The sequence below is a fragment of the Canis lupus genome, chromosome 8 (genome assembly GCF_011100685.1).
Source record: "Canis lupus familiaris isolate Mischka breed German Shepherd chromosome 8, alternate assembly UU_Cfam_GSD_1.0, whole genome shotgun sequence".
NCBI lineage: Eukaryota > Metazoa > Chordata > Mammalia > Carnivora > Canidae > Canis > Canis lupus.
In genome coordinates, this window is record NC_049229.1 from 2,349,117 (window position 1) to 2,374,693 (window position 25,577).

At 40.3% G+C, this 25,577-nt stretch overlaps 1 gene segment (V, D, J or C); it reads left to right on the top strand.

Moving 5' to 3' along the window:
* Positions 1-10,408: 10,408 nt before the first annotated feature.
* LOC607750 lies at positions 10,409-11,382 on the top strand. The segment is given in 2 exon segments: positions 10,409-10,528; positions 10,721-11,382. Coding segments are annotated over 2 exon segments (582 nt in total).
* The last annotated feature ends 14,195 nt before the right edge of the window (positions 11,383-25,577 follow it).

Sequence of the window (25,577 nt, forward strand, 5' to 3'; positions counted from 1 at the left end):
GGAACCCTAGAATTGTAGGCTTTGGGTGATGTGTTTCATTGTGAAATTTGTCATGGGGAAGATGATAAATGGAAGGCTATGCCTGTGCGGGGGCAGGAGGTGCACTGGAAACCTCAGAGACCCTGAAAAATCTTTTGATTTTTTTTGAATTTTTTGAATCTTTTTTGAAATAGTTGAAAAAAGAAATTCTTTAAAAAATCAAATTCACGGGGTCCCTGGATGGCTCAGCGGTTTAGCACCTGTCTTTGGCCCAGGACGTGACCCTGGAGTCCAGGGATCGAGTCCCACTTCGTGTTCCCTGTATGGAGCCTGCTCTTCCCTCTGCCTGTGTCTCTGCCTCTCTCTCATGAATAAATAAATAAAATCTTAAAAAAAATCAAATTGAGAGAAATAAAACCAATATGTGTAAAGAGTTAAACATTTTAAAAAAATGTTCCCTTTGAAACAACCTAAACACACCTTTATGCTGTTTTTTTTTTTTTTTTTTTTTTTTTTTTTTTTTTTACTAAATATGCCCAATTTTCTTTCTTTTAAGGACTAAGTCCCAGTTTCTGAGGAGGCTCAGGGTGGGTTAGGATCAACATCAAAACCACTAGATCACATGTGTTTGTGAAAATAAATGGTCCTGGGGTTCCATGATGCCAGCAGTTTCATCCCTTGATGACACCAGTCCAGAGTGCACACAACCAGGTCTCAATAAATATTTGCTTTGTTATGTAGTATAAAAGAAATTTAGAGATGGAAGAGCCCTTAGAAATCCTTTGGTCCAGCTTCATTTTTATACAACAGAGACTGCATTCAGGATGACAGTATGGAACAATTAGGTAGTGAATGAGCTGGACAAGAAAGAGAGTGCATTTTCTCACTTCCTACTTAGAAATTCTCCCCTGCCTTTTTGTTGTAGGACCATTGCTGGGTGAAAAGAAAGTGTCTAATGCAAGCCCAGTCGTAGCTCTGCCGTGTGTGTCTGAGAAAGTCGTGGTCCAATCAGTTGGAACTCCCGAATGGAGAGTTCCAATTTGGGTAAATGTCTGGGACCTTGGGCAAGAAAGGAGACTGGGGCTGAGCCACTGTTATTCTACCAGGAAACTCATCCATCACTCACTGTTTCTGTAGGAGAAAGCGAATGGTGATGCTGCCATGTGAACACCTACATATATTTCTAAAGACTTTCCCCAACATAGCAAATAAATTTTGTACGCAGATGGGCATCCCTTGAAGGAAGGATGAGTATTATAATCAAAACAACACACTGTCTGCAAAAATGATCACTGGAATTGGAGCACTCATGCAGCAGGCAGTCATTGAGATGGCATAGATAAAGCTTTTCCTAGACAACTCTTAAGTCTTAACTCTTAAGTCAAACAATATTGTATGAAATCATCATGGTGCCTGGAATTTCACACAATTTACCTTTCGATAGTTAATTCATGGAAGGAGTCATTCATTGGAATGTTCACGTTCATATCATTATATTCGGTTAGTAGAGCCACATGTGAAAAGTGCAGATATTGACCTAAGTATCTTTCTCTGAGAAGAGGAAATTTGCCCAGAAAGACTCGGAGAATTCTTCTTTTATGGGGAATAGGAGAAAGAATGGAAGATTCTCAGAATGAGAAGCTTTCCATGTATAAAAACACATTTCATATATACACGTATATTTACGTATTGAGTTGATATTCTTCACCATAACTGTCTTTAAATCTTTCAGAGCGGGAGAGGAGGAAGAAAGAGTAGTTTTATTCTTTGTCATTTCAGAGGATCCATTTGTAGGAATCATGGGACAGGGGCTTGACTTTTGGAAATGAGGTAGTCTTGGTTTTTCTGAGACCCTTTATCTTGATCATTCTTTAGGGCCAGGTTCCTGTGGGCACCATTCCCATAGCACTCAGAATTGTATTTTTTTATTTATCTATCTATCTATCTATCTATCTATCTATCTATCTATCTATCTAGATTTTATTTATTTATTCAAGAGTCACAGAGACAGAAGCAGACACATTATGTGGCACATGGAGATGCAGGCTTCCTATGGGTAGGCTGATGTGGGACTGGATCCCAAAACCCTGGGATCACAACCTAAGCCAAAGGCAGATGCTCAATCACTGAGCCACCAGGGTGCTCCACTCAGAATCTTTATAATTGCCTGGATTCATTGTCACAGAGGTCATCAGAAACTTCCAAGAAATAATATGAATGAGAAAGGGGTTTTGGCAAAAAGAATACTGGAACTCACCGGACCGGAGACTTTATCAATGAGTCTTGGGGAGCAGACACTCTAGTGGAGTTTAGGAGATAGATGAAGGAGTGTGGAATGTGAACCAGTTCGCCAGGAAGTAGGAAGCATGACAGGTTAGAAGGCTAATACTTCAAAAGAAATTCTCCTGAGGCTATGAGTCAGTAATTACATTGGAGGACATGCCGTACATTTTGACTGGAGAAAATGAAATCTCTTCATAATAAAGTCATATGGTTATATTTTCTTGAGGTTGCAGGTGGATGTTTCATCAGAATTTCTACTCTGTCTTTCAGTACTTTGCAGAATATAAGACACATAGCATTCAAGTGGTTTTACAGATTGACAGATTTCTCTACAGAAATTTGTCTGTCAGAGGTACAATTAAGAGAAAAACATTTCCCTGATGAATTGAGTCGAGATGTGGCCACTGACAGTAGTGCACTTGTGCTGACACAGAACACACACAGAGCATGTGGAGGGTTCATTCTAATGCATTCTGATTGACCAGGCTCTGTCAGAAGCAGGAGCTTTTTCTTATTGGCTGGGTGGACGGTGTGGGAAAGTACTGTTAGAGGAAAGAAGGGGCAGCCTGAGAGGAGAAGGAGCTCAGCTGGCTGAAGGCTGCAATTCTGAAGCTCTGAAGCTGATAAGCACTGAGAGGAGCCATGAAGACATCCATGAGAGCATTAATCACGTCCTTGTGGCTGCAGGTGAACTATGAATTGAGCGTTTATGGGAAAGAGAGGATATTAGTGGATATTCTTCAGAAGTCAAGAATGGTTTTACTCAGGCTTCCTCCAATTAGTGCAAAAAAGAGAATTTGGAAATATTGTCACCTGGAATCTGTTCTCTTTGTTCTGACCTTTTCTTTCTGCATAGGGGTCAGCCAAGGAGAGAATGTGGAGCCGCATCCTTCTACTTTGAGTGTCCAGGAGGGAAACACCTCTGCCATCAACTGGAATTATCCAGACAGTGGCTCAGACTACTTCCCTTGGTATAAGCAAGAATTTGGGAAAGGTCCCCAGCTCATGATAGACATTCGTTCCTCTGTGGCCGAAAAAGAAGACCAAAGACTCACTATTTTCTTGAATAGGATGGCCCAACACCTCTCCTGCACATCGCAGGCACCCAGCCTGAAGACTCACCTGTACTTCTGTGCAGCGAGCACACTGTGCTTCCGAGGCACCTGCTGCCTCCACTCAACCCTGTGTGATGGTTGTTGGTTATTTACTAATTGTCTTGTTCTTACTGGGAAACTCTTGAGATTAGATTCGTGTAAAACATTTTACACAGGGTGAGCTAGTGCTGTCACCCAACAAGTCAGTACACTGGATTCTTTCCCTCCTTATAGTGCTAACTCCTGTGCAGTAGAATCAAGGCAATTCTCGATTGGTCCATTTCCCCGAAGACTGAAAATGGAGTCAGAGGGAATCATGCTTCTATATTATTAGTTTACTTCATCTAAGGTCAAGTTAGAAGTGAGAGAGAGGGTGCCATTTCTATAGGCCTGAATGCTTGATCACACAGGGGAGAATTGATGCGGTGAAAGAAAAAAAATTGCTTTTTCCAGAGTGTGCAGAGAGTACATAGCTCAGATCCAGACACATTCAGACTGAAAGCTTCACCATGGTTGGCGTATTTGTTTCCTCCTGCCTTGGGACAATGTGGTACAAACTCGATGGCCTCTCTTGATCCTATGAGGCCATGCTGGGTGGTGAGAGTTTCCCTTTTGCTTGCTTTGTCTAGGATGTGTTGACTGAATTTGTGTAATTTCTCCCAGTCTGGCAGAGTGAGGCTGCTTTCTGCACATGCTCACTAGCCACTTCCCAAAGCTCACTCTTCTTGTCCTCCTTGGTTGGGTGTGCTTGTAGCAAGCCACAAGGTGCGAGATGGACGGGTGAGGCACTCAGTGTTGTGTGTAGTGTTTACTTTAACTAGGTTTGTTTGCTGTGAGTCAGTTGTACTCACATTTAGTTTTCAGAGAGGCCTGCTCTGTGATGTAGTTTGTACTAGTGTCCGTTCCATCTTATTAACAGCTGTGGCATAGGAGAGCTCAGTTTGCATACAGGAGGTTTACCTGCTTCCTACCTGTCTTATCCACAAGTGACCATACTTAGGAGCTCTTGGGGGGACACCGTGAAGGAGCAGGGAGTGGATTTTCCTCTTTGTGTGTTCCCGCCCCTCACTTCAACACTCTCTCAAAGCACTTTTTTGCCAACCTATGGCTCAGTGTGCACACTTCCCAGCACTCTTTGTTTGACCAATGTTCAACAGTGCAGTATCCTCTTTCTCTGTATTTCCTTCCTTCCACCTTAATTCCATTCCCATAGGACCTTAAAATTCCGATGGTAATGGATGGTTGATAATTGGTCTGGCACTGCAATACCCTCTTATATTTGCTTGGACGGCAGATCTGTAGTGTAGAAATCTTAACGAGTGTCACCTTGAAATTTTCTTATCATTTTATTCATTTGTTGGAGAGCAAGAGAGAGCAGGAGAGAACAGGAACTGGGGGGAAGGGCTGAGGGAGAGGGAGAAGCAGACTCTCTGTCAGGTAGGCAGCCGACACCAGGCTAGATGCAAGGACCCTGGGATCATGACCCAAGATGAAGGTAGATGCTTAACTCAGCCACTCAGGAGCCCCCCCTCACATTTTTAAAAATTTAATTATAAAATTCTACCATTTTAACAATGAGTTTTACTATTTTAACATTTTTTGTGTATATACTTCAGTAGTATTAAATCCATTACATTGTTGTTCAACCAGCACCACCGGCCATTTCTAGAATACTTTTCACCTTGAGAAACTGAATATTTCTGCTCATTCAACAGTAACTCCCCATTATTCCATCCCTCCAGTCCTTGGAAAGTACCATTGTGCTTTCTCTTTCCATGTGTTTCACTAGTTTAGATACCCAAAAGAAGTGGAATTATGCTATCTTGGTCATTTTGTGACGTTTCATTTGCCATAATGTCCTCAGGGTACATCCATCTTTCAGTACTTAAAAAGTGACAGTCGCAGTTCTAAATATTGGGGTACAGTGCCAAAACCACAGACTCACTCAGCAATGACTTGTCTTCTTTATACTTTTTCTGTATTCAACCCCAACCCCTTTTCTGGCAGTCAGGGGGTTATAGGCTGGTCCACAATGGATACATGAGAATATTACAAGGTACAGTAGTAAAATGCTCTATCAGATTGCTACTCTGTCAGCTATAAAAATGCCCTGGGATGCTTTGTTAAAGAACTTCCATATCCGGGGGTGTCTGAAGAGGAAAATAGACCTGAGAGTTTGGATTGTTGTTTTTCAGAGTTCCAACCGCCACCTGAAGCCTGCCATGTGCCTCATGGAGTCTGGGATGAAACAGGTTGCTGAGTTTGGGAGACCTGTGGGCAACACACACCCATTTCAGTCCCTGTCCACTAGGGGATGCAGCTTCCTATCACAATCACATTTCCTGTGTGAACTGAGGGCTTTCACTAAGCATTTCTTTGTCACTCTGTGTTTCTTCACGTTGAAGAATGAGGAACGTTATTTAGGTGACACTCCAGAGATGAAGTGTTCTTCAGGCATCGTGATCGTCTTACTCTTCATGCTTGCTAAGGGAAATACCTCATCAATTTACATTTTTTTTATTTCCCATTGTGTCAGCAAAACCTTTAAGAATAATTTTTCCAAGAGCTTTATGCCTGCTCAAGGTGACTCAGGTCTCTTTTCATTATCCCTAGGACAAACCCATGGAGACTCAGGGACCCAGATGGGAGGCTAAGTGACCCTCTCAGAGGAGGCTTCCCTGACTATGAACTGTTATTATTCAGTGTCATGGTCCTGCACTCTTCTGGTACGGCCAGTATCAGGGAGAAGGTCCACAGCTCCTCCTGAAAACCTTGACAGACAAGGAAAAGGGAAGCAGCAAAGGTTTTGAAGCCACCTTGGACAAAACATCCAAACCCTTCCACCTGGAGAAAGGCTCAGTGAAAGTGTCAGACTCAGCTGTGTACTACTGTGCCCTGACTGACACGGTGACGGGGACTGTAGAAGGAGCTGAGAGTGAACTCTGATCAGACAGGGGCCTGGATGCTGAGCCTCTCTGACTGATCCACTCTGGTTCCAGCACAGTCCGTGGTTGCTTGTCCCTTGGTATCTGGTTGATACAAAATCATACAAATGGATGGAGCATAGGAGCCAGAAGTAACACTCCCCATCTGCTGTTCATTAGTGATATTGAAAACACTTTGACGCCAGTAGTTCCTCAGGCAGGGCATAAGCTATTTCAAAATAAAATCACATAAAAATGACGTGGTCTTCTGCTCATGCTTGCAGTGAAACTCCAGCCCCTCAATTGTTCAGACCATCCTGGTGAGTATTATTGTGTCTTATGACACTTTTAGATAGACACAGTGTGCCCAAGAACGTGGCATCTGCCCAGTGTCTTCCTGATGCAGTATGACAGGAGAGGTGATGGCAAACCAGGTTTTAGCAGACAAGGAAGGGAAGGGAAGAAAGGAGAAGGAACACATGTACCCAATCAGGGAAAAGAGAGGCCTAGGGCCTTTGCTCTTCTTTCTTTTCTAGTGAATCAGGTGGTAGACACGGCCAGATATCAAATGAATATGTGAGGGCAGAAGCATAATAGGCTCATGTCCTGGCCAGTTAAATAGATCAGTTGGCTTTCTGACAGTTAGAAGTCAAGTGACATAGTTTTCAGTGTCCAGGATATATTGTGAGAGAGAATGCTCTTGCACTATGTTTCCTAACAATATAGATAGATAGGTGACACTGGGAAGGAAATTGTATAGATTTCTCTAAGTCCTGTTTTTCCCCTTCTCACAGAGGCCAAAGACCATGGGATTGGGAGAATGCATGGGAGCGTGTGAAGTTGTGTAAAGGCTAATATAAAAAGCAATGTGTTTATTGTACTGCCAAACTGCCATTATTGTTGCAATCTCCTCTATTTTTTAATATATTATATATGTATATATATATATATATATAATTTATTTTAGAAGGAAAGGAAGAAATACAGAGAAAGATCGCAGAGAGGGGCAGAGGGAAAAGGAGAGTTACCAAACCATATACCCAGTATGTATATTTGTATTATAATAAAGTATAAATAAATCACTCTATATTATTTAGTGATCGAAACGTAGTAAAACATCTAGAAACATCAACTCCCAATTGGCAAGATGACAAAAGAGTTGGATAAGAAGTGATGAAAGGGTCAGAATTGGGAGTGGTAGTCAAAGGACTTTTACTGTATATGTAATGTGTTATTATTTTTAATAATTCATGTACTCACAAATTCCTCCTATCGTTAAATGTAATAAAAACCACCCAAGGTTTATCCATCTTCTCTTCTATTTTTGTCACCAAAAAGTAGAAAGGAGAGAATGGTCACCTTCTTCTTAAGATTTTCTCAAAACCTAAACTATACATATTTTCCATCCTCTGGGGTCACATAGTTTTTAGTTTTCACTCCTCTTAGGGTCCTACTCTTTGACCCTATTATAATTATTTTTATTTTTGTCTTCCCCATACACTGTAAACAGAATATTTTCCACTTTATATTATTTATTGTTGTTTTAATTTTATTTCCAGTTAGTTAACATGCAGTGGTATATTACTTTCAACTTACAATACAGTAATTCAACACTTCCACAAAACACCTGGTGCTCATCACAAGTGCCCTCCTTCATCCCCTCACTTATTTAACCCACCCTACAGGCCTCTCCCTCTAGTAACTATCAGTTGTTGTTGTTGTTGTTTTAATTAAGAGTCCGTTTCTTGATTTATCTCTTTCTGTCTTATTTTTTTCCCCATTGCTTGTTTGGTGTGTTACTTAAATTCCTCATGAGTGACATCATATGGTATTTGTCTCTCTCAGACTGACTGATTTCCCTCAGCATATACCATCCATGTCATTGCAAATGGCATGATTTCACTCTTTTTAATGGCTGAATAACATTCCATTGCACTTTTATATGTTCTGAACCTTTAGTAAATTACTTCATTGAAACTAAAAGCTGAATAAAATTTATGGATTTCTTCTGAAATCATGTCAAGAAATTTAAAAGATCGCACAAGACGAGATTACCGAATTTTCTGATATCAATTTCCATGCAATTATATTTTAAAAGTAGGATTTGTTTCACTTTTATTTTATTTATTTTTTACTTTTTAATTGGAGTTCAATTTGCCAACATATGGCATAACACCTAGTGCTCATCTTGCCAAGTGCCCCCCTCAGTGCCCGTCACCCAGTCACCCCTACCCCCCGCCCACCTCCCTTTCCACCACACCTTGTTCGTTTACCAGAGTTAGGAGTCTCTCATGTTCTATCTCCCTCTCTGATATTTCCCACTCATTTTCTCTCCTTTCCCCTTTATTCCCTTTCACTATTTTTTATATTCCCCAAATGACTGAGACCATATAATGTTTGTCCTTCTCCGATTGACTTACTTCACTCAGCATAATACCCTCCAGTTCCATCCATGTCAAAGCAGATGGTGGGTATTTGTCGTTTCTAATGGCTGAGCAGTATTCCATTGTATACACAGACCACATCTTTATCCATTCATCTTTCGATGGATGGACACCGAGGCTCCTTCCACAGTTTGGCTATTGTGGACATTGCTGCTAGAAACATCGGGGTGCAGGTGTCCCGGCATTTTATTGCACCTGTATCTTTGGGGTAAATCCCCAGCAGTGCAATTGCTGGGTCTAGGGCAGGTCTATTTTTAACTCTTTGAGGAACCTCCACACAGTTCTCCAGAGTGGCTGCACCAGTTCACATTCCCACCAACAGTGCAGGAGGGTTCCCCTTTCTCCACATCCTCTCCAACATTTGTGGTTTCCTGCCTTGTTAATTTTCCCCTTTCTCACTGGTTCACTTTTAATCCTCATTCAATCTAAGCCTCTGACCATCTGCATTTCCTTCATCAGGAAGCTTGGAATGAATGGGGCAGGGGCTCTGTGTCTGTTACTTGGTCTGAAGTGCTCCTGGCTGACCACTTCAGTCCTCTAGGGGGCACTCTAGGCTTTACAAGATACAAAGACTTTCTGAGGATGCAAGGGTTGAACAGAGAGACAAAAATCTCTTATAGAGAGACAAAAATCATTTGAGCCAGTCCAGTTATAGATTGAAAAGGTGGGGGCGTGGGGGAAAAGGGTTTGTGTAAAGTTGATCTCAGGCTTTTAGTTCTGCCATTTCAACTTCAGACATCTAGAGGCCATGACCCTATAAATCCACTATGCAGATAATCCTTCAAAGATGCCAGGATAGGAATTTTTCTGGGCATTGTGACTATGAAAACTCAACACAAAACATCCCATTACCTGTTTTCAATTTTTTATCAGTAATCCCCCAAATATTGGCCTTGAAACTATTTCAATACCCCAGATATCCTGCCTTTTCATACGTCTCTGCTGAGAGTGGAGGGAACAGGAATGAAGAGAGAAGAAGAAGAGAGGAAGAAGTGAGGAACAAAAATAGAAGGAAAGGGAGAGGACAATAATGACTTTGATCAGCAACATGTGACTTGTCCAGGCTCACAGTGTGGGAGAGCAGGGTGTCTACCGTTTAAACAGGAGAAGTGGAAGATGAAAGCTAAATCAGACAGAACATTATGGAGGCATCCTATAATTTGCCAAACAAATTCTGGTTGGAATAATTTTCTGTGTAGATGGTGACTGTTGGTCTTGGTTTCTAGAACTCTCCTGATTTTGAGAAATTGTAGTTACTTCTGCAGTACACACTGCATGCTATCAGATAGTTTTCCTCTATCACTATTTTTTATATAACTGTCTTCTCACATTGTCTGTGAAACTGCACTTTTTGAATGGAGCCGCTCTTCATTATGATTCTTCAAGGTTCTGTGCAACCCCCACTGAGACACTGACTCTTAGAAATATCACTCACCTTTCCTCACACACTAACCCCAAAATTTCTTACACAAAGTGTTTTATGAAAAAAAAAAAAAACCTTCTTGTCCTCCTATATTGGAAATATCGCCCCTAGCTGCCTGCACCGTTGGCAAGCACAATTTTGAAGACATTACTGTGTCCTGTCACTGGGGCATTGTGGGAGGAGTCTCGAATTCAGTGAAGGATGGGGCTGAGGTATGATTGGTGCTCAGTGATTGTGGTGGAACAGATTGACTGTAAGAACACAGTTTCTCGGTAACTAACACTCTGCACAGTAGGGGTGAAGGCACCCCAATAACTGGACAAGGAATCATGAGGAGATACTGGGGAGCTGTGCTGGGGCTCCTGTGGGTACATGGTTGCTGTGAGTGGGGGCATCGGGACCAGGGCTGGGGAGCGATCTGCAGTCCACAGTGTGTGGGGAGGGGAGCTGACACTGAGGTTTGAGAGGGTCCTACATCATCATGGTTGTGACTTGGGATATTTTACAGGTTTAAAATCTGCATCGGTAACTCCCCAGTGATATCATCTGTGTATGTTTTTCTCTTTCAAGCAGTAGTGACAGGGATGAAGGTGGAGCAGAGCCCTTCAGCCCTGAGCCTGCAGGAGGGAGCCAGCTGTACTCTGAAGTGCAATTATTCTAGTACTCCGGACAATGTGCAGTGGTTCCGACAGAATCCCGGGGGCGGCAGCCTCACCAGGCTGTTTTACATAGCTTCAGGGATGAAGCAGAGCGGAAGGCTAAACTGCACACTGAATGCTAAGGAACGGTTCAGCACCCTCCACGTCGCGGCCTCTCAGCTGGAAGACTCAGCCACCTACCTGTGTGCGGTGGAGGCACAGTGCTCCCTGGTGATCTGCAGCCTGCCCCCAAACTGCCGCTGGGCCTGCAGCACCAGCACTTCCCTGGGGAGGGCATGTGCTTGCACCGAGCTGCACGTTTTCAGATTTTCAGATTTATTTACAGCACTTTTCCATTGTAAAATTAGATCCATCAGGGTTGTCGTTTCACCTAATCTCGTGGCTTTTTTCCCCAGAATACCCTTTGCAGGTAAAAAACTACCTTGGAACCGTTCGGGCAAGTGATGCAGATGCCCATATCCAATGCTCTGGGAAAACAGATTTCCTGAAAGCTAGCATATAAATTATATGTACATTACTCAACTGGAAAGCCTCGAAAAAATGGATGGTCATGAACAAATAAAGAGGTGACTACATTTTTTAGTTATTTGTAGGGTTTTTTTTTTTTTTTGAAAGAGAATGTGTACAATGTCTTTCCATATCTGTTCAGCTTTTTAGAATAATCTTATTGGGGGTCACATATTCTACTTATGACATGTATTTTCTATTTCAGTAAGATAATAAACTGCAAATAGTAGTTTTGTTTCATGCAGGAATTAAGGGAGGATTTTTGAGAGTAAGTGACTGGGTTACTTATATTATTTATACTTATTCATATTATTCTAAAATTAGTGAATCTGAAGTGGCACGAGAGCTTATACGCTGAGTAGCTGATAACAGAAGATCCAGTAGAATCACAAAACGTGAATGATTTCTATTGGTCAGTTTGTACACTGTGTTGACATATATTACTGACAAAAGTATCCACTTCAGCCAATGCTAAATAGCACTTTGTGGGGAAGAACTCATGGAAATTTTCATTCTGTCCCATGAAAATTCATTGCTCTCCCTTGCATTTTGAATGAATCTATTACTCATGATTTTGTGACCATTCCTGGTTTGGGAAAGGGAGCAGAAAGCTTCCAGGACTCCACTAACATTCCCTTCTGTGTTGTGGCCAGAGACAAGGACTCTTGACTCCAAACCCAAAGCTGAAACAGCACAAATTGAATTCCAGCCTGCACTCGTTTTTATGTTGGTGCAAGGGTATTGATAGGAAGGACCAGGATCCTAAAAAGTCAGATGGAGTTAAATGGAGAGTCTTGCAGAAGCTGGAAGCAGAGGTAGCTTCTACCTCTGGGTATGTGACCTGTGCAGTTACAAAGCCCCTTATTTTCCCAAGGACCCCTGCCCTTCGTTGAATGCTGTGAAATCATAATGATGTGTTGAAATTCCTAATGATTTTATCTTCATACTTGTCTTTAATGAGTGAGTCCCAGAAGTGGGAGGAATAGGTGCCTGAGCAGAAGCTATACATAGGGCAGCAGGACACAGGCAGGAACACGTGCAGGCTCAGGTTCTGGGTCACAGCAGGCTGTGTGTGAAGTGAGCTGTTGGCAGGACCACCTGCCGTGCCTGTGTCTGCTTTGGGCTATCTGGGGCTTTGACGTGCATCAAGGGGTGTACTGAATTTTGTTGGGAAATTACTACAAAATGCAGATATATACATGGACATTTCAAAAAGGGATTTGGCAGTTTCTTACACAGCGAAACATACTCTTAACATATGGTTCAGCAGTGGCCTTCCTGAGTAGTTACCCAAAGAGGTTGAAAATTCATATGCACATGCAGACTTGTACACAAGTTGTTTATAGCAGTTTTATTCACACTTGCCAAAATGTGGAAGTATGCAACATGTCCTTCAACAGGTGAATGAATAAATAAATGGTGGAAGTGGTGGTACATCCAAATAATGGAGTACGATTTGGTGCTAAAAAGACAGGAGGTAAGGAGCCATGAAGAGATAGGGGAACCTTTCATGCGTTTTACTAAGTGAAAACAGCAATCTGCAAAGGCTACATAGCGTATGGCTATGATCCTATGATATTCCGGAAAAGCCAAAAGTATGGATGCAGTAAGAAGATTGTGGTTGCCAAGGGTTGAGGGGAGCAGGAGGAGGGAATAGAGCACAGAGCATGTTTAGTGTAGTGACTTTACTCTTTATAATGCATGGTATGTACATGCCTCATATATTTGTTCAAACCCATAGAACGTGCAACATCAGGAGTGAACCCTAATTAGATTGTGGGGTTTGGGGATATGATAATGGCAGTGTAGGCTTCTTCATTGTGAAAGGTGTCATGGGGAAGATAATAATTGGAAGGCTACACCTGTGTGGGGACAGGAGGTGCGTTGGCATCATCAGTACATCTGTATCATTTTTCTTTGAACTTGGTTGGTTGAAAAAAGAAAGTCTTTAAAAAATTAAGTTGAGAGACATGAAACTAATATGTATGAACAGCTATAGCATTTAAAAAAATAGTTTCACTAGAAATATTACCTAAGGACACCTTTCCCCTGCTTTGTGAATGAGGTTCCCAAATCTTCATTTTGAAATGATCTAAAAAATTGTATAGACATCCCTGGCTGGAAATTTTGAAACTCAAGCTCAACTTTCAAGGAGAAAGCCAGAATCCACACAGCAATTAGGCTGTTTTAGAAAGTATTTCTCGCTTTCCATATTAATAAGCCCAATCCATCTCCTCTAGATTATCTCGATTGTGGAGATTTTTTCTTTGTTTCATATGATACATAAATTATATGTAATGGATATGTAATATATAAGAAATATATCTCCAGAAGAACCTTCTGCTTACTCATGGCTCACCATGGAGTCCCTGGTCTCACTGCCTGTGAAGCACTTTATACTCTGAATAAAGTCCTATTTTTTTTCCATGTTAATTTGGACTTAGCTCTCCTTGATACCATATTGATCTCATAAAAAGAATAAAAACCCAGTTAGGATCTGATCCTGTGGAGGGAGTGTCTGCTTCTGAAGAGGCCTTAGATTAGGATCAACTTCAGACCCACTAATTGTATGTGCTTGTGGAAATGGTCTTGTTGTTCCATGATGTGGGCAATTCCACCCCACTCCATTCTGACACCAGTCCACACTGCACACAGCCAGTTCTCAATAAGATCGTTTCTGTTAGATAGTGTCAAAGAAATTTAGAGCTGGAAGAGTCCTTAGAAATCTTAGAATCCAACTTCATTTTATACAATAGGGACTATCTGAGATGACAGTAGGGAACAAACAGGTAGTGAATGAACTGGGCTAGAAAGACAGTGGGTGTCCTCACTTCCTCCTTAGCATTCTTTCCTCTGCCTCCTTGCTGTAGGACCATCCTGCTGGGTAAAGAGAAAGTGTCTAATGCAAGCCCAGCCATTTATGATTGCAGTTTGGGTCTGAGAAAGTCGTGGCCCAATCAGTTTGAACGCCTGAATGGAGAGTTCCACTTTGGGTAAACGTTTGGGACCTTGGGTAGGAAAGGACTCAGGCTGAGCCACTGTTATTCTACCAGCAGACTCATCCACCACTCCCTGTTTCTGTAGGAGTAAGCCAAAGGTGATGGTGCTATGTGAACACCCACCTGTGTTTCTAAGTACTTTCCCCAACATAGCCAATATATTTACTATCCCAGATGGGCATCCCTTGAAGGCAGGATGAGTATAATGAGCATAACTCACACATTATCTCAAAGAAATCATTGAAATTGGAAGACTCCTGCAGTTGGCAGTCCATGAAGATGATAGATGAAGGTTTTCTAGGCCAATGCTTTGACCATAAGTAAAACACTATTCTATGAAATAATCAAGAAGCTGAGAATTTTGCCCAAGGAATGGCCTTATCTGTGTTATAGGTAATACATGGAAGAGCATTTTTCCTATGAATGGTCATATTCAGACCATTACTCCCAGTTCTGAGTGTAACATCTCAAAACTACAAGTATTGACCTAAATTTCTATCTTGGAGAAGAGGGAAATTTGCTTAGAGAAGAGTTTGAGAATTCTTATTTTGTGAAGAATGGGGAAGAGAATGAAAGATTCTCAGGGTGAAGAAGGTTTCCATACATAAAAATACATTTCATATATACACATTTATGTATATATTGAGCTGATATTCTTCACCATGGCTGTCTTTAAATCTTTCAGGGTGGGAGAAGTGGAAGGAAGCTGAATTTTCGTTTTTGTCATTTCAGAAGATCCGTAAGAATGAATCACAGGAAAGGGGGCTTCAACTTTTGAGAATGAAGTAAACTTGGTTTCCCAGAGACCATTTCTCCTGATCAGTTCTTTAGAGCAGATTTCCTATTGGTATCATTCTGAGGACACAGAATATTTATGCTTCCCTGAATTTATTCTCACAGAAGACATAAAATTTCCAATAAACTAATGTGAATGATAAAGGGATTTTGGCAGGAAGAGATAATACTGGAAACTCACATGCCTGGAGAAATTTATCAATGAATCGTGGGGAACAAACACAACAGCTTTGGAGAAATATGAAGAGTATGGTATGTGAACCAGTGATGGCCAGCAAGTGGGAAGCCTGCAGGAATAGATGGTTATTACTTTAGAGGAAATTCTCCTGAGACCATGAGTCAGTAATTGCATTCGAGGACATACCATCTCTTTTGATTTGAGAAAATGAAATCATTTGAAGAATAACGTTACACATGGTTATATTATCTGAGATTTCAGCTTGATATTTCATCAACATTTCTACTCTGTCAATATCTTGTCAAATATAAGACACACGGCATTCAAATAGTTTTTTAAAAGCATGTCAGGTTTCTCTATGCAAATTTGTCCAATCTTGGCTCAGACAGTCTCCTGTAGTTGAAGCACTGATAACAGATGGAAGCTACCCCTGCTCCCTTGTCATTGAGAGCTGTTTCCTTACTTTTTGTCATACTCATCTTAACTGAGGGAAGATTCCACATTTTGACTATTGGTACCATCAGTCCTCTGGGAATTGCAAGGTCATGAGCAACACCCACCTAGGAGGAGCAAGGTCTGAGATCGGAGGCATTTGAAATGTCAGATGATCTTGATCTTGTCTCTCTTACTCTAATCTTTGCATTATGTGACCTTTTACAAATAGATTTTCTCTATGACAGGCAATTGAGGATGGTAGATTTGTCAGAAAGGGAAGGTTTTCATTTTCTTTGCTTAAGGTAGGGAATCATGATTCTTTCCTGATTTCAAACATGTATACTAGACCCATCGTTGAATAAACAGCAATAGCATCTACCCCTTTCCTCTTTTCAAATTATTAACAGTGACTCAGTAGAGTGCAGAGGTATAAATATTTTTTATAATAAATTTATTTTTTATTGGTGTTCAATTTACCAACATACAGAATAACACCCAGTGCTCAATCGGTCAAGTGCCCCCCGCAGTGCCCGTCACCCATTCACCCCCACCCCCTGCCCTCCTCCCCTTCCACCACCCCTAGATCGTTTCCCAGAGTTAGGAGTCTTTATGTTTTGTCTCCCTTTCTGATATTTCCCACACATTTCTTCTCCCTTCCCTTCTATTCCCTTTCGCTATTATTTATATTCCCCAAATGAATGAGAACATACAATGTTTGTCCTTCTCCAATTGACTTACTTCACTCAGCATAATACCCTCCAGTTCCATCCACGTCGAAGTAAACGGTGGGTATTTGTTGTTTCTAATGGCTGAGGAATATTCCATTGTATACATAAACCACATCTTCTTTCTCCATTCATCTTTCAATGGACACGGAGGCTCCTTCCACAGTTTGGCTATTGTGGCCATTGCTGCTAGAAACATCGGGGTGCAGGTGTCCCGGCATTTCATTGCATCTGAATCTTTGGGGTAAATCCCCAGCAGTGAAATTGCTGGGTCATAGGGCAGGTCTATATTTAACTCTTTGAGAAACCTCCACACAGTTTTCCAGAGTGGCTGCACCAGTTCACATTCCCACCAACAGTGTAAGAGGGTTCCCTTTTCATCGCATCCTCTCCAACATTTGAGGTTTCCTGCCTTGTTAATTTTCCCCATTCTCACTGGGGTGAGGTGGTATCTCATTGTGGTTTTGATTTGTATTTCCCTGATGGCAAGTGATGCAGAGCATTTTCTCATGTGCATGTTGGCCATGTCTATGTCTGTCTCTGTGAGATTTCTGTTCATGTCTTTTGCCCATTTCATGATTGGATTGTTTGTTTCTTTGCTATTGGTTTAATAAGTTCTTTATAGATCTTGGAAACTAGCCCTTTATCTGATATGTCATTTGCAAATATCTTCTCCCATTCTGTAGGTTGTCTTTGAGTTTTGTTGACTGTATCCTTTGCTGTGCAAAAGCTTCTTATCTTGAGGAAGTCCCAATAGTTCATTTTTGCTTTTGTTTCTTTTGCCTTCGTGGATATATCTTGCAAGAGGTTACTGTGTCCAAGTTCAAAAAGGGTGATGCCTGTGTTCTCCTCTAGGATTTTGATGGAATCTTGTCTCACATTTAGATCTTTCATCCATTTTGAGTTTATCTTTGTGTATGGTGCAAGAGAGTGGTCTAGTTTCATTCTTCTCCATGTGGATGTCCAATTTTCCCAGTACCATTTATTGAAGAGACTGTCTTTCTTCCAATGGATAGTCTTTCCTCCTTTATTGAATATTAGTTGACCATAAAGTTCAGGGTCCACTTCTGGGTTCTCTATTCTGTTCCATTGATCTATGTGTCTGTTTTTGTGCCAGGACCACACTGTCTTGATGACCACAGCTTTGTAGTACAACCTGAAATCTGGCATTGTGATGCCCCCAGATGTGGTTTTCTTTTTTAAAATTCCCCTGGCTATTCGGGTCTTTTCTGATTCCACACAAATCTTAAAATAATTTGTTCTAACTCTCTGAAGAAAGTCCATGGTATTTTGATAGGGATTACATTAAACGTGTACATTGCCCTGGGTAACATTGACATTTTCACAATATTAATTGCCAAATCATGAGAATGGAATATTTTTCCATCTTTGTGTCTTCCTCAATTTCTTTCAGAAGTGTTCTATAGTTTTTAGGGTATAGATCCTTTACCTCTTTGGTTAGGTTTATTCCTGAGTATCTTCTGCTTTTGGGTGCAATTGTAAATGAGATTGACTCCTTAATTTCTCTTTCTTCAGTCTCATTGTTAGTGTATAGAAATGCCACTGATTTTTGGGCATTGATTTTGTATCCTGCCACGCTACCAAATTGCTGTATGAGTTCTAGCAATCTTGAGGTGGAGGCTTTGGGGTTTTCTAGGTAGAGTATCATGTCATCGGCGAATAGGGAGAGTTTGACTTCTTCTTTACCAATTTGAATGCCTTTAATGTCTTTTTGTTGTCTGATTGCTGAGGCTAGGACTTCCAGTACTATGTTGAATAGCAGTGGTGAGAGTGGATATCCCTGTCTGTTCCTGATCTTAAGGGAAAGGCTCCCAGTGCTTCCCCATTGAGAATGATATTGCTGTGGGCTTTTCATAGTTGGATTTTAAGATGTTGAGGAATGTTCCCTCTATCCCTACACTCTGAAGAGTTTTGATCAGTAATGGATGCTGTATTTTGTCAAATGCTTTCTCTGCATCTAATGAGAGGATCATATGGTTCTTGGTTTTTCTCTTCCTGATATGATGAATCACACTGATTGTTTTATGAGTGTTGAACAAGCCTTGTGTCCTGGGGATAAATCCTACTTGGTCTAGGCGAATAATTTTCTTAATGTACTGTTGGATCCTATTGGCTAGTATCTTGTTGAGAATTTTTGCATCCATGTTCATCAGGAATATTGGTCTGTAATTCTCCTTTTTGGTGGGGTCTTTGTTTGGTTTTGGAATTAAGGTGATGCTGGCCTCATAGAACGAGTTTGGAAGTACTCCATCTCTTTCTATCTTTCCAAACAGCTTTAGTAGAATAGGTATGGTTTCTTCTATAAACGTTTGATAGAATTCCCCAGGGAAGCCATCTGGCCCTGGACTTTTGTGTCTTGGGAGGTTTTTGATGACTGCTTCTATTTTCTCCCTGGTTATTGGCCTGTTCAGGTTTTCTATTTCTTCCTGTTCCAGTTTTGGTAGTTTGTGGCTTTCCAGAAATGCGTCCATTTCTTCTAGATTGCCTAATTTATTGGCGTATAGCTGTTCATAATATGTTTTTAAAATCGTTTGTATTTCCTTGGTGTTGGTAGTGATCTCTCCTTTCTCATTCATGATCTTATTAATTTGTGTCTTCTCTCTCTTCTTTTTAATAAGGCTGGCTAATGGTTTATCTATCTTATTAATTCTTTCAAAGAACCAACTCCTGGTTTTGTTTATCTGTTCCACAGTTCTTCTGGTCTCGATTTCGTTGAGTTTTGCTCGAATCTTTATTAACTCTCTTCTTCTGCTGGGTTTAGAAACGATTTGCTGGTTTTTCTCTAGCTCCTTTAGGTAAGATTAGCTTTTGTATTTGAGTTCTTTCCAGTTTTTGGAGGGTTGCTTATATTGTGATGTATTTCCCCCTCAGGAATGCTTTTGCTGCATCCCAAAGATTTTGCATGGTTGTATCTTCATTCTCATTAGTTTCCATGAATCTCTTTAATTCTTCCTTAAGTTCCTGGTTGACCCTTTCATCTTTTAGCAGGATGGTCCTTAACCTCCACGTGTTTGAGGTCCTTCCAAACTTCTTGTTGTGGTTTAGTTCTAATTTCAAGGCATTATGGTCTGAGAATATGGAGCGGATGATCCCAATCTTTTGGTATCAGCTCAGATCTGATTTGTGACCCAGTATGTGGTCTATTCTGGAGTAAGTTCCATGTGTACTTGAGAAGAATGTGTATTCAGCTGCGTTTGGATGTAAAGTTCTGTAGATATCTGTGAAATCCATCTGGTCCAGTGTATCATTTAAAGCTTTGTTTCTTTGGAGATGTTGTGCTTAGAAGACCTATCGAGTGTAGAAAGCGCTAGTTTGAAGTCACCGAGTATAAATGTATTATTGTCTAAGTATGTCTTAACTTTGGTTATTAATTGATTGATATATTTGGCAGCTCCCACATTCGGGACATATATATTGATGATTGTTAAGTTCTCTTGTTGGATAGATCCTTTAAGTATGATATAGTGTCACCCTTCAACTCTCACTATAGTCTTTGGGATAAATTTTAGTTTATCTGATATAAGGATGGCTACCCCTGCTTTCTCTTAAAGACCATTTGAATGGTAAATGGTTCTCCAAACGTTTATTTTCAGGCTGTTGGTGTCCTTAGGTCTAAAATGAGTCTCTTGTTACAGCAAGAAAATTCCTATTTTGGTATTTTGATCTGTGTCAAAATTATTAATTAATTAATTAGTTTGTTTGTTTATTTGTTATTTATTTACTTATAATACCTCAATTGAGACTGTTTTTTTTATTTGTTTTTGTTTTTCAAAGATTTAGTTTATTTATTTGAAGGAGAGAGAGAGCAGGAGCTGTGGGGAGGTGCAGAGGGAGAAACATGCTCCCCAGTGAGTAGGGAGTGGATGCAGGGCTGGATCCATGACCACAGTATTATGACCCATGCCAAAGGCAGAAGGTTATCCACCTGAGTCATCCAGATGCCCCTAAATTTTTTATTTCAAAATAATTATATGGAAAATTGACTCTTTTTGGTATACAGGGCTGTGAATTTTGAATTTTAATACATTTTATAGGTCCTATAACCATTTGAGTATCACTTACAGACTAGTTTCTTCGCTCTCCAAAACTCCTATGTTCCTTTCCTTTGTCTTTACATGCGTGCTTCCATATTCCCAACAAAACATTGGTCTATTCTTCTTTTTTAAGAATGTCATCTTGATGGGAGCCTACAACACATAGAGTTATGAGAACTATGTGTCTTGGTGGGAGGAACCACATGTCACAGGGCACACGCATGATCTCTACCTCTGTCACCCCTCTCAGTGTTTCCTACCCCTGATGACTGGAAGTTATTTTCATAGAAATGACTCATTATTTCAAGTGTTTAAATTCCTTGAGAGACTTGATTTATATAGTTCTACAAAGTATATTTGGCATTTGGTAATGCAGAGGTGGTGTTGAAGTTCAGATCAACTCATATAATCAAGCTGAGGTATGTTCTGTACACAAGCGTCATTGCACAGACTTCATCCTAAATTGTTCTCAATAGATATCTTATGATATTTTGAGGGTAACTTAATTGATGAAGATTTACTCTAATCACTACCAATTAGGGTTGGTGATTATCTGGCTTCTGCAGGAGTTGATATGAAATAGCATATCTAATAATCGTTCAACTTTGTTGCACTAGCAATGTCTGTGCAGAGCTGAGCTATAGCACTAGGGTGAGTTTGTGTCAATAAAAGGCCATACTGGGATCCCTGGGTGGTGCAGTGGTTTAGCGCCTGCCTCTGACCCAGGGCGTGATCCTGGAGACCTGGGATCGAATCCCACATTGGGCTCCCGGTGCATGGAGCCTGCTTCTCCCTCTGCCTTGTGTCTCTGCCTCTCTCTCTCTCTCTCTCTCTCTCTCTCTCTCTGTGTGACTATCATAAATAAATAAAAAATTTAAAAAAAATAGAAGGCCATACCCATGCAAGTTATTTTATTAGTGAGAGAACAATTCAGGGTAATCAGAAATACCTAACATTTTATCATTAGAGTGGGAAAATATTTCTCAAGGATAAAAATTACGGCAAAAGAATGCAAAGGAAAATATTGCAACCAGTGGTACCAAACATCTAGATTAATTCTCTTCTAGTGGCCTTGGATGGGACTGTCTGCTTCATGCAATTACATGTTTCTTTCTAGGATATTGCATGTGCTCTCACCTGTGGAATGCCCACTTCTGCTGAATTTCTGGAGGACTTCAGCTTAAGATCTCTAATATGAGAAACTTTTTCAATTCTTGTCAATGAAGGATGTAGGATGTCAGAGAATTGATGTACATGTAACCAAGGATCCATTTCTTGTACTTTATCTACCTAACTGGTAATAAAAAGTAGATATGAGGTCAATTCACAAGTCTCAATGGCAATCTTTTCCTGAGATTGTTCAGAGCACCAAAGGTTTAGGTCAAGTAAAGGTGGTTAAATGAATGGCCAGAGGGCAATCTGTTCCTGGGACGAAAGGCAGAGCGTCAAGAGCTTACTTAGTTCAGTATGTGAAGATTGGAATACGCATGAGTTGGGACATTCTGAGTTATGTGGTCTGTAACACATGTGCATCTTTCTACAGAGAGAAAGATGCAGGCCGTGAAGGCTAAGGTAGGTACTAGGCCAAAATAGTTGAAAGGTAACTGCTACAATTACTCATTTCAGTGTAATATTCCATTTGTTGTTTCTACTTTTCTGGAGGATTGGGGTGTGGTGGGAGAAGTGAAGTTTCAGTGTGAGAGCTAACCTTACCTAAGTGTCCCAGAGAAATTTGCTCTGCTATCTCGGGACTAACTGAAATTGCATAGGCAGTAAACACAGAATCCAGGTGGTAGTTGACTCTTGCGATTGCTGTGGTGTTTTGACCGAAGAGTGGTTCAATCCATTTAGAAAAGAAAATACTAGTATCAGTCCATACTCATAGGTCATGGAGGGAATAGCGTTGTGGAAGATCCCTTGGAGATACTCAAATGTTTCCTTGGGACAGTATTGGAGACCATATTCCATGTTTCCAGATTTTATGGGTTTCTGTTGAGTCCCAGAAAGGTGTGAATAGCCCCGCTGTCTGCCATCCTAGGAAAGTCCCCACTAGTGTTAGTTTAATGTTGCATCCCCAGTGTGGTGTGTTATCTCTGTTGGAATGTAGCTACTGGTCACTGGCGATCATTTGGCTTCACCAGGCAGCTGTCTTGGCTTTGATATACCTTGTTCTCATGGGTCATCAAATAAATCACCCCACAGAGACTGACAAGTTGCAGATGAGCAATTATATTTTAGGTGTGTCTCTATAGGTGCAGAAAAACCATTGGACAAAATCCAGATCCATTCCTGCTTAAAACTTGCAGCAAATTACTTAGAATTGAAAGGAATTTCCTCAACTTAAAAAAGGGGCTAAACAAAAAGACCTCATCAAATGTCATACTCGATGGTGAAACCTAAATCTCTTTCTCCTTAGTTTCAGAATTAAGGGAAGAATTTTAGCTCTTACCATTTGTATTCAATATTGAAATAAAGGTTCTAGCCAATACAATAAGGCATGTGGAAGCAACAAAAGCCATACAAAAAGCCATACGTTTGGAAACGAAGAAGTTAACTTATCTTTATTTATAGACAACATAATTGTCTGAAGAGAAAATGCAAGGAAATCTACAAAAACATCTACTAGAACACACTGGCTTAAGAAAATCAAAGGTACTCCTACCATAGAATCCAGCCACTCTACTCCCAAGTATGGACTCAAGAGGAAACAAAAGCATGTTTCTATAAAATATCTCAAATGCAAATGTTCACAGCAGCTTTCTTTATAACAGTCCCTGGGAATAATTGATTTGGTCAGCAACAGGTGAATAGATAAGTTGTTTTATAGGCACATGATGCTATACTACAGCGTAACAAAAAGACAACAACAGAAAGTTAAGACCAATGAAGAATTTCAAAATAATTATATTGAGAAGAAGCCAGACAAAAGAGTGTCATTAGGAAAAAATTTATAAAAAATTATGAAATATGAAGACTAATCATGACAGAAGTGTTTCCTGGAAATGGGAGTGGTAAAGAGTTGAGAGAAGGATTACAAAGTGACATGAGGAAACATTTGGGGTGATCCATATGTTCATTATCATGATTGTGGTGATGGTTTTACAAATGTATACATGCGTCAAATATTACAGAATTGTTTAATTTGGTGCAGTTTATTGTTATGCAATATATGCAATAATATAAGCCATTAAATATCTAAATTTACTATGCCGTATCTCCCCACAGTGTTGCGCAAAGTTTCTTGTGTGACCCACATGCAAAATATTTCTCATGTAGGCTTTTATTGGCCTGATAGTATGTTTTTTTCTTTAAGTTATAGATCATACTTCCTGCACCTATGTGCTATACTGTTTGTTAAGTCTTTTTCAAAGACTTATTTATTTATTTATTTATTTATTTATTTATTTATTTATTTATTTTAGAGAGAGAGAGAGAGATTGCCTGGGTGGCAGGTGAGGCGGTGGGGGAGGATGAGTGGAAAGCAGAGACTCTTGAGCATATTCCTGGAGAACTCAGAGTCCCATGTGGGGCTCCATCCTACAACCCTGAGATCATGACCCTAGTTGATATCAAGACCTTGAGACTCAACTAATTGAGCCACCTGGAAGCCCTTTGTTTATTTTCTTTTTTTAAATTGTTATTTTTTAAACAATATTCATTTAAATACAATTTGCCAACTTGTAGTATAAAACCCAGTGCTCAATCCATCAATCCAGCCCTGTTCGTTTTCAACCAGCATCATTGCAACCCCTTTGGGATTGTCCCTACAAATCTGAATACAAATTTGTAGTGGCTTGTCCAAAATTCCTTTCTAGCCGAGTATTGTGGCAGATTTTGACAATGTGATTTGGAAATTGGAGGAAAGGAAGGGATACCTGAACCCAAGCAATATCCAGGCCTGAATTTCTTCCTTCACTCTGTATCTGAGAAAGCATTCCCATGTTGACTCTGGACTCATGAAACTCCTTGTTCTGAATCTGTGAAAAAGGGTGGGAAGGAAACAGCTTGAGCTAAGCTTGCATCTATGTGTGTAGAGATAAAAGTTTACAGAGCATTACAGAAGACTTGTCCCTCTCCAAAACTTTATCTGGATAATCCTAATTTCTTACATTTTGGGGAAATTTGTTGTTGTTGTAACTCTTGGCAACAAAATTTGACAACCGCATCATAATGGAAAGCATCCTTGAGTCTAAAACCTGTTAAGAGTATAGCATTAGTATTTGTTGCCTGATTGACATACACTAGCCACCATATGCTGGAGTCAACAAAACAGTGAGAATATAAGATAAAAAACTCAGCTCATTCTACAGGGATTTGATAACTTCATGTATGATGTTTCTTCTGTCTAGAATTCATATATTTCACTTTTTAATGAGTCTGAAAATTAGGAATCGCTGAGTATTAAAATATTTGAATATAAAAGAGTATGACTTTTCTTCTGAAATGCTTTCATTAAAAAGAAAGTAGTATTACAATTGGTATTATTTTATTTTATTTTTTAATTTATTTTTTATTGGTGTTCAATTTACTAACATACAATTGGTGTTATTTTAGAACCAGGTATCTGGTTCTAAAGGAAATAAGGTATCAAGTAAAGGACATTTGTTCATTATTTTTGTTTAATTTGAAAATTCTTTAGTGAACATGTAGAAAATGGCAGTCACTATTCTTAATTTTAGGGTACACTGCCAGCCAAAAAACACAGAATCACTCAGCAATGATTTTCCTTCCTAATAATTTTTTCTGTCTGTATTCAACCACAACCTCTTTTCTGGCAGTCAGGGGATTATAGGATGGCTCACACGGATACATCAGAATATTATAAGGTACAGGTAAAATGTTCTATGAGATTGCTACCCTGTGAGCTATAAAAATGCTCTGGGATACCGTGTTACAGAAATTCCATATCAGGTAGTCTCTGAAGAACAAAATAGACCCGAGAGGTTAGGATTGCTGCTGTTCAGAGTTCCAAGTGCCACCCGAAAACTGGCATGCGCTTCATGAAGTCAGGGGTGAAACAGGTTGTTGAGTTTGGGAGGATTCTGTCCCAGGCGCACCCATTTCAGTCCCTGTCCAC